The 10,378-nt window shown below is 37.3% G+C and overlaps 1 protein-coding gene across 1 annotated transcript; it reads right to left on the bottom strand.

Moving 5' to 3' along the window:
- Positions 1–354: 354 nt before the first annotated feature.
- On the bottom strand, positions 355–6,228 carry LOC142490087 (keratin, type II cytoskeletal cochleal-like). Its single transcript, XM_075591881.1, has 9 exons — positions 5,684–6,228; positions 4,718–4,926; positions 4,553–4,613; positions 3,985–4,080; positions 3,194–3,358; positions 2,815–2,940; positions 2,329–2,549; positions 2,037–2,065; positions 355–1,196 (listed from the first exon to the last, which is right to left on the bottom strand). The coding sequence occupies exons 1-9, from the start codon at positions 6,137–6,139 to the stop codon at positions 1,072–1,074; spliced, it is 1,488 nt and encodes a 495-aa protein (XP_075447996.1). The 5' UTR covers positions 6,140–6,228; the 3' UTR covers positions 355–1,071.
- Positions 6,229–10,378: the final 4,150 nt, after the last annotated feature.

Genomic DNA, 10,378 nt, shown 5'->3' with positions numbered 1-10,378 from the left:
TGTTGCCACCTCTATGAGGCCTTTAAACCCCATCATCACCTGAAATCTGAGTTGGCTCACATTTTATATCAAGCTTGTATGAAGTGATATGGCACTGATACCTCCACATCACTTTATGTATCACAGCTGTGTTTCACATGTCTTAGACAGATCTACAACCCTGCTTTCCACCATTATCTCCTAGCATACAGTGCTTTCCCTGCAGCAAGGAATTCTGGGAAATGACATGTAAATATCATTAAATAGGAAACATTTGTGCCAATCCATAACATGCAAATAGCAGTTTATTGAAAAAACAGAAAACAGATTATGTTTTAGTTAAAAGAAGAAACAATGCATTTTACTATTGTGATTAGACATACAGTACATAAAGGAAATTAATACTCCATTTTCCACTTACTCAAGAATTACAAATCCAAGCAAAACCAATTTGTTATTTTTAAATTTAAAACAATTAGTTGTACTGTATTAAAATTTGAAATGTATGATTTTTAATTACTAAATTTAATATTGAATAGAGTAAGATATTATATTAATTGTCAAATCTATTACAGTACTTTGCTATTACATGATTTTGTTCAAAAATTAAGTTTCTGTATAATTGGTTTTAAAATCAATTGCTTGTTTACAGTTTCAGATATGCTGAACTGCTGTACTTTAGTGGAAAATCCAATGGACCATTTTAAATGCATCTTTAAAGAAAAGTGAATGATACCAAAGTTTAAAAATAATTCAGTGATTCTATCAGAAGAATGCAGGAATTCCCAGACAGAAGATCTTTGATATCAATGACTCCCCGGTGAGAGCTTCAATAACAAAATATACTGACTATCAGGTGTGTTTATTATACCATCTAATATAATAACATCAATGGTACCAAACAGGGTAAACAGGTTTCTATAGCTGTACTAGATTCACGTTTCAAAATATACATTTGTCATAGTAAATAGAGCACTTTTTGCAGTAACCTAGATGTGTAAACATTGGTTTAAAGTGATAGTGGAACGTTTTGTGGTGAACTAGAACATGTAAAAGCAGCCAAAGGTAATCTATTAATTAGTGAATTGCATTTTAGCAGGACTGTCCATGTCCTGAGCTATGTTTTCCTTGGGAAACACTGCCAGTGCTACATCTGCTCTTGTGGTGGTGTCCACTTCCACCGTAGTGTGATGCTCCAGTACTAGAGTGAAGCACAGCTGTAAAGAAACAAGCAACGTGTTAGGGATGAAACATTTTAAAGGAAGTATTAACCAGGTATGATTTAGCCCTAAATCGGAGCTAATATTTAACATGTGTTTTAGTATCAATATATTGAAGTGTTCTGTCCTTCCTTTTCTTCCCAATTAGCAATCGGCAGGCATTTATACTGTATAAGAAATACTGTAGGGAGTAAGATGGAATGTACAGTATAAACTTTTTCATTTAAGCTGTTTCTTTTGTATGCCTTTTCCCTCAATCAGATCTGAGCTGGTGTAATCTTCCCTGGCATGCAGATCTGTGTCAAATGTAAAATACTGGATTAACTAGATTAGTATATTTGACTCAATAGCATACTCTTAAATTTGCACTTCTATAGAGTTTGAAAGAAAGAGCCAATGACTTGGAATGTTAGGGGAAATAACAGTACTGTATGTAGGAAATGAAACTTCATGTCCATCTTAACATTTGTTCCAGGAAAGCAGTATAATAAAAGACAAAGGAGTTTAAATCTTGAGATGGAATTCTTTTTTTTAGATTATAGTTACCAGCGAGTGGAAATATTAGTGGAAATGACAATATGAAGGAAATGAGAACTTAATGTAAAGCTTAACAGTTATTCCAGGACAGGAGTATAATAAAAGACAAGGGAGTTTAAATCTTTAGATGGATTATTTTTTTTAGATAACTACAATGGGCATCATCCCTGCAAAGTGGTTTAACTATCGGCTAGTACCCGTATTCTTTTAATGCCTATGATACTTTAGTTCTTCCTTGGTTTCAGTTTTAAATAGTTGGAACAGTATACAAACACAAAAATGAATCACTTCTTTACTTACAGATGCTAACAGAACCGTCTCCACCCAGCCTGAAATAAAGATAGAACATTTGTTAAAGTTAAATTCCAATTTCAAAGTCACATTTCTACATAACATACAACTATTATTTACACTACGTATGTAAGCTTCCATCAAGAGATACCATTTTGTATATATTGTATGTAATTAAGTTTATGTAACAGTAGAGCAGGCAGTCCTATGTATTTGTTAATATATTTATTCTATAATTATTCAGATAGAAAGACATATATACATTGACAGTGTGTCTACATGCTGCATAATCTTCACTCACCTGGACTCTTCTCCCTCCAGCAGTTTCCTGTAGGTGGCGATCTCAATATCCAGAGCCAGCTTCACATTCATCAGCTCCTGGTACTCACGGAGCTGGCGAGCCATGTCCTGCTTAGCTTTCTGCAGAGCATCCTCCAGCTCAGTCAGTTTACACTTGGCATCTCTGACGGCCATCTCCCCACGTTCCTCAGCCTCAGTTATGGCACCTTCTAGTCTAGTGCGCTGGTAAAACACAAAGTAAATAAAAGATTCTTTCTTACACTATACATTAATAAATGTAACATTGTGCTAGGATTTTCACTATTTGAAATAGTTAACAAATGGACAAACAGCCAAATCCTCTTATAATTCTTCCATTCTTCATTTCAGACAGAGTAAATATGTACTATAATATATACTATACAGTTAATTATATGTTGTATATTAAGGAAGTTATCATGGTTTGTTAATCCAGTAAGAATACATATTACACATGTATTCATTTTACCTGATCTTTCACACTCTCTATTTCACCCTTAAGTCTCTGAATCAGACGGTTGAGCTCAGCAATCTCCTGCTTAGTATTGCGCAGATTATCCCCATAACTGCCTGCAGTGGAGCGCAGCGCCTCGTACTGAAGAGAAAAACCATGTTAGAGTAGATTGAAGCATTGGTGTGAAGCATCTAATTGTATCTAAAACCAAATAGCTTGATGATCTTATATTTACACAATTATGGAGGATTCAGAAGTTTATGAACAATATACAGTTTTACAATTAGTATAGTGTGGAGATTATATTTTAGTAGAGTACTATATAGCATGTGTATGTTATCTATATGTAAAATTTAGGATTGGGACTGTTTGAATTTGTCATCAATAGACTCACTCTTGATTGGTACGTGGCCTCTGCTTCAGCTCTGCTCCTGTTAGCAACATCCTCATATTGAGATCTGACCTCAGCAATGATGCCGTCCAGATCCAAGTCTCGGCTGTTATCCATGGAAACAAGGACTGATGTATCTGAGATCTGAGCTTGAAGCTGAGATATTTCCTGTAAAGTAGAGAAAACAGTGATATAAGTGCTGAGGAAGTACAGGTACCGTATGAAAAGGACCCTTCATTTTGAAAGATAGATTTTCAAACACACATTGTTCTCCTGTCATTTGTTCCCCAAATCTGTACAAGACATTGTACAGCTAGATACAGGCATACCCCGGTTTAAGTACACTCACTTTAAGTACACTCGCGAGTAAGTACATCTCGCTCAATATGCAAACGCCAGCTTACGCATGCGCCTGTCAGCACGTCCTGAACAGCAATACCGGCTCTTACCTGTACCGAAGCTGTGCGCAAGCGGGGAGACTATAGAGCCTGTTACACATGCGTTATTTACATCAGTTATGCACGTATATGACGATTGCAGTACAATACATGCATCGATAAGTGGGAAAAAGGCAGTGCTTCACTTTAAGTACATTTTCGCTTTACATACATGCTCCGGTCCCATTGTGTACGTTAATGTGGGGTATGCCTGTATATAAAAAATATGTTTACATGTTGTAGATGTTAGAAATGAAGTTCTAATTCTTATACAGAAAGGCGAGTATCCATTTCAAAGTATGTGGTTTAAAATCATTATTTAAGGAATATGAATATTAAGGAGCTCCATATTTATACCGCATCAAACAGAGCTCGCAGGAAGTTGATCTCATCAGTGAGGGAGTCCGCCCTTGCTTGTAATTCAGCTTTGCTCATGAAAGCAGCATCAACTTCCTACAGGGAAGATACAAATAGATAAGTATATATAGTCAATGTTAGGCCTTATAATAGAATGCTTCTGATATTAAAACAGCACTTAATTTAAAATCTTATATGAGATTTGTCTTTTATAAATAAATCAGTTGTGTAGTATTCCTTATTAATGCTTTTGAATGTACTAAACTTCCTTTGGTTTCTATAGCAACCATTTTGGAAGTCACACCTTCATCTTTTGAAACAGGCAGCCATATTGCATGCCCTGGGAATCCGGATCTTCACTGATCCATCCCGGGAGAACTAATCGCACTGCAGCTTAGATAATTGCAATGTAAGGTAATGCTGCAGTTATTTCAAACAAAAACAAAAAAACGAGCAAGAGCAAATGCTGCTTTAATATTCTGAGTGAAATATTTTACTGATCCAAAGTTACATTTTGTCCTTTATGAAATAAAACTAAATTTTGTACAGTTCGTCACATGATACTTACCCTCTTAAGCCCAACAAATTCATTCTCTGCAGCTGTGCGTCGGTTGACTTCCTCTTCATATCTGTTGGGTAAGAAAGTTTTATGAAGTTGTGTGTTTGTAGTTTAATATAAGGTTTTGATGGTATTTTGCATTGTTTACAGAAACATTTCTCCTAATTTACATACTTTCTTCTGAATTCTTCTACTGCTTCCTCCATATTCCTCCTTTCTGCATCCAGACGCGCTCTTTCACATCCCAGATTCTCCAGCTGTCTCCTGAGACTGCTAATGTAGGCCTCAAAGAGAGGTTCAATTTGAGATCTAGCAGTTCTTTGGTCTTGTAAAAGAGACCACTTGGTCTCAAGCATTTTATTCTGTTGCTCTAAGAATCGCACCTATGACACAAAAAAACATAAATGTAAGTTTATTTGAATAAAATAAAGAATATTTTTAAATGGTCAATTATTGCCAATGGTTACCTATTCATAAAATAAATAGATTTAAATAAAAACATTGAAATATAGATGAAAATAATTTATAAACTATGACAAATTAGAATGTTCTTCCTAGTTTTGTGAACAAATGCAGTCAAGTACACCAAAATATTAGATCAGTCATAAGGTAATAAAAAAAGTAATGTAATGACTTAAAGAATTCATGGCAGCTTCCAAAGTTTCGATGCAGACAGGCACCTTCATCAGGATTCTTTACAATGTACTTTTTCCTTCACAGTAAAGAGATATTAACCTGCAGTTGCATCTTAATGATATATGAATATGTCCTTTGGAAATTATGTCAAGAGGCTTTTTAAATTGTTTTCAATTTTATGAAAAATGTATGTAGAATAAACAATGTACAAAGTGCTACAGTACAGTATATAAAATAAAAAGTAGGATATAAGGTACATTATTATAACACAATAAAGTGCAACAAACATAAACGTACACAACAGGAAAGGGAATCCCTGTCACAGGGAGCTAACCATCTAAGTAATATTTTAGCATTTTAGATATTGTTTTAAAAATTATAAAACTTTTAGACTAAAAAAATGTTTATTTGGTGATCGTTTTCCAAATCTTTTTTAATGGTTTCTTCAATGACATGACATAGCCCCTTTTCCACTATATAGTATGCTCAGCATGCTTGCCTTACCTTGTCAATGAAGGAGGCAAACTGATTATTGAGACCCTTGATTTGGTCCTTTTCATCTGTCCTCATTCTCTGGATGTTTGGATCTATCTCCAAATTGAGTGGGGCCAGGAGACTTTGGTTTACAGTAACATTGGTGATGCCTGCAGAGCAAGATGATCCCCCAAATCCATAGCCAAATCCACCTAAACTATGTCCACTACCATATCCTCCATATCCATGTCCACTTCCCATTGGTCGACAACTTCCAACTGACATCTTATGTCCACCTGATCCATGACTATAGACACTTTTGCTTCCAAAACAAGGTAGCGCTTTGTGACCCATGGATACTTTCTTTGAAGTGAATGAGCTCCCACTGTGTTTGCTGAAAGATGATAAACAAGCTGAGGATGAGCTGAAATTCTTGTGCCCAGAGCCGGAGCTGCTATGTGTGGATTGATGAGATTTGTGAGACATGTTGCTTCTGCAAGAAACGTTCGGACAATGCGGTATTGGAGCTGACTGTTGAGCGAGCTTTCCTCCTTTAATTCCTCTGACTTTATAGCAGAGACTTAGCCCTCTTATATTCACATCGAAATGGGTTGGGAAGTATATTAAGAGTTATAATTGCCCCTTATGGGCTTGGATTGCTGATATTATTAAATCTCAATCCTGCTAGCTTAATAGAAAGCAAAGTATGTAGGACCTCATACAATACTTTCCCATAAACCCTGTGTGCAAAACAGAGTGAGATTTCAGGGGATCTGTCTGTTGGAAAAGAGTTTTCTATGACATTAACAATGTGTTGACTAATTTGCATGCAATACAACACTGCTTATGATCTTTTTTTCTTCCACTTATTGACTCCTAAATTACTCTCTTTGATATTTTGCAGCGGTTCTTTTTGAAGACTCATTAGATATGTTCCTGTCCATCTTGGAATTGTCTGCATGACGTCTACAAGATATTTGGGATCAAAGAAACATAAGAATTGATGCTGTAGAAATTGCACTCTAATTGGTCCTTTGAACGTTTTTGTTATTCTGGATGCCACTGTCGATCTATGGGATTTTAAAGTAATATCCTGAGTGCTGTTATACTATCTGCTTATATTGGTATGTATTTAGCAAGAAATCTCTTCATTCCTTGCAACTTTTCTTGTCTGTGGGGTTGGCATCTCTGTGATTGATTTAACCTCTGTATGTTGATGACATACTGTATTGGGATCTCGTGTTGTGTAGTTTTTCCACATCACATTGCAGCTGGTCTTTGTTGAGCTTGACATTCAGTTCTCGTGCTTTTTCCCAAATATTTTCTATTATGGTGGTATGCTCATGTAGCCCTGTTTCTTAATGAATACAGTGTGCTACCAATGCTGTTCAACCTGTTGGCTAGCAGGGCCTAAGCCTCCGCCACGGAGAGCCTGGGGCAACACATATGAATACAAATAACCTTTTCCCAAGTGCAGCGCTTCCACCTGTGATGGCTCCCAGCAGAGTGGAAGTTGTTCCTCACAGGACAATAATATAATACCACGCACACAGCATATAAAACAACCAATGACTTTACTAATAGCAACCATAACTTTTCATGTCATAAACAGGTGTCCCTCTGTATAGGAGACGCTATAATACGGCGGGACGCGACCCCTTCACCGTGTACCCCCTGATGTTATAGTTGGTGCACTTGTAGACGAAGACTTGTAGACGAAGACACTCCAGGGATACCTTCCGGGGCGATCCCACCAGGTCGGCTGCTGCTGGGCTTGCAAAGGTCTGAGCTCAAACCTCTGTATGGCACAGCGGCAGTCTCTGGGTCTGACACTTCTCCTACTGATACAAAGGGGCGGGTTCCTAGCATGACTCTATTGTTGCATCCACTTCCCAAGTTGGTCATGACACAGATGGCATGCATGAACCCAAGTAATGCGTTTATTATTGGGGTGAAGCAATTTGAAAAAGAAAAAAAAAACGTGACTTTAAAAATTTACACAGAACACTTCCAATTCTTTTACAAGATGCCAAGCACCAAGATTATACACAAAACTGACATCAGGGCACAATTCGTAAATGTGTTGCTGCTGAACTTCAACTGTGTTTGGGGAGCACTTTACTAGCCCAAAAAATTACATGTTCATGCAAAAGCCCCAAAATGCCCATTTGAGAGATCAACAGCCCCCTTGTAAATGAAACCTATTCATGCAGCAACCAGGGACATATTATATAGCCTGCCTCAGGATCTAGTGGGTTAGAGAGCTCCCTTAACCCGTGAAGAGCCACAAAGTTCCCTTGCCCAGTAAAATCACCATAAAAACGCCCACCAGGAGCTCACTCAATAAACGTGTGTTTTGGGGTAATAAAAAACAAAATAAATAAAAATGCCACTATGCACTAATCCAAGCAAGGGGATTAAGGATGGAGCCTGTATCAGCAGCAGGAGGAGCTAGGTGCATTTCCCAGGGCAATAGAGCTGGTTTATCCTGGAGCCGCCTGCTTTGCTCTGCTCTCCATCACTTTTCTATAGCTGCAGCAAGCACCAGCTCCTTCTCCTACTGCACACTGCACACACTGACACTCACACTGCTCACCTCCCAGCTGAGACTCACCCGACCAGGAAGAGGCATGTCACTTTACTTCTGCAAAGCAACAGGGGGTTGATTGATGTGTGTTCTGTGTGTTCTGTGTGCTGTGTGTGCGATGTGTGCTGTGTGTGCTGTGTGTGCTGTGTGTGTGTGCCTGTCTACGTTAGCAATAAAGCTTTGAAAAAAATGCAGCGTAGCTTTTTAAAACGGGAGCCACGCTCATGTTGCGTTATAAGCGATCCGCGTTGTAGAGGATCACGCTATAATGGGGTTGAGCTGTATGTACATCTTTCACTTACTTTGAGCAGTATACTTTCAAACATAACCAGACTCCAAGGTGAATTGAATACCTGTTCCTCAAGCAAGTTGATACTTCTCACCAGTAAATAGACTGTTATTTTGTGTTCAAAACCTGCAAGCACCGATCATGGAAACCTAGTTTCTTTTTTGCCTAGCTGAACCATGAAAAGATCTGGAACCTACACTGAGGGGAGCGGACGGCCCCTGAGAGAAGATCCTGATAGACCCAGACGGAGAGAGTTGTAGGAACTGCAGGAGCAGTGCCTGAACTAAGGAGTTCCTTCAAAGCCAAAGCTGGAAAGCTAATATTCAACTGCACACTCAACAAGAAGGAGTTTGTGAGTTTGAAATCGCAAATTTCACTTTTTATTGCTTATTAAAACAGTATTATGCTATGCTGTTCTTTATTTTCTTTAAAAAATGATGCAGTGTTCCAGTATCTGAAACTTGAAGAAAACAAGTCCACATCTAATTTAACTGAGAACATTTTATATGTATTCAAACTTAATATTCCCTTTGTGTATACATTAATATAGTATGAGTGTGTTGATACTATCTCGTTTCTTACCCCTATCTATTTTTTGCTGCAGCCCTTTGCGCCTAGCAAGTCCACATTTCTTTTTCTTCAAAACCGAAGTCAAATCATTAAAATATGAGGGCAATGGGACAACAAATTTTTGTAAAAACAGTGCACATATTGCGAAACATTCACAGTTAAAGAATGTATTCCAAGAATGATGGATCTCCCAGGTGAATCCACCAACCTCTTACAAATCAGCCTTAGCAAGGTCCCCATCCTGAAAAGCCACATCCAATAAATCCCTCAACTCCCCACAAACGGCTGGGTTTGATAATTTTTCAATGTAATATTTGAAGCAGTCTGACAATAGTTGTAATGACTGATTCTGATAATCCTCTCTAGCCTGCAACACAACTTCCCCTCCCATATCCCTCTGTAGAATAATAAGCTCCTCATTATCCTTCAGATCATGTATAATAATGCTAGACTTTCTTCTTTACTTAAATTATGTTTGAAAGCCACTTTGCATCAGTCAGAGCATTACAATCGTTATTAAGTAAATGATAAAAGGTGTTGAAGCAATTACTATTGGAATTACCAGGATGTAATCCAGATTGTGCCTTGAAATTAGTATGTGTGATTGAAACCTCCACATCTCTATTTAAAGGGATTTTTTCAAAGTTAGTAACATCCAATAAAGCAGCATTCCTCTTAGTATCAAGTCTTATAAAATTTTGTTTTAATGTCAAATTTCTTCTGAATGTTTGAAGGTCACTGAACAGTTGGAATCCACCGGTGCTACAGAAGGGAAAAAAAATGAAAGCTCTTTGGGAAAAATTCTAACTTGAATTTCCATCAATTTGACTGTGGAGAGATTAAACACTCCCTTACCTGCTACCACTGATAATTTCTTAGACATGAAATTCATTTTAACAATAGTCCCCCCTCTCTTACCTCTTATATAGGGAATTATAGTTTTTCTCCTTGTAGAGATTCCACATTTGAGTTCTCACACTTTTGTGGCCTCTGTTCTCTGGTCCAGATATTTCTTGATCTGACTACTTCTATAAAAGAGTTTGGTGAGGAAGGAGAGGTCTCATTAGTTGCAGTGGAAAGATTGTAGAACTCAAATGAAACAAGCTATTTTGAAGCATATTGGAGAATGATTGCATTCTAGTGTTCCTACTATAATTAGATTGAAGACAATTATTGTATTCATAAGTTTAGCTTGAATATTCAATACATTTGTTTTTAATTATTTAATTAATCATGGGTGAGTGCCCATACTGGGTTTCTTTTTCTCACATAGTTTCTG

Source organism: Ascaphus truei, chromosome 3 (assembly GCF_040206685.1).
Source record: "Ascaphus truei isolate aAscTru1 chromosome 3, aAscTru1.hap1, whole genome shotgun sequence".
NCBI lineage: Eukaryota > Metazoa > Chordata > Amphibia > Anura > Ascaphidae > Ascaphus > Ascaphus truei.
Note: the sequence above shows the minus strand (reverse complement) of the source record. Positions and strands in the feature narration are given on the sequence as shown.

Excerpts from the sequence above, each read along its gene's own strand:
- LOC142490087 (XM_075591881.1), bottom strand. The coding sequence starts at position 6,139 with ATGTCTCACAAATCTCATCAATCCACACATAGCAGCTCCGGCTCTGGG. Across the intron at positions 3,359-3,984 it reads TGCGAGCTCTGTTTGATGCG|GAAATATCTCAGCTTCAAGC; the intron begins GTATAAATATGG and ends TCTACTTTACAG. Across the intron at positions 2,941-3,193 it reads AGGCCACGTACCAATCAAGA|TACGAGGCGCTGCGCTCCAC; the intron begins GTGAGTCTATTG and ends TTTTCTCTTCAG.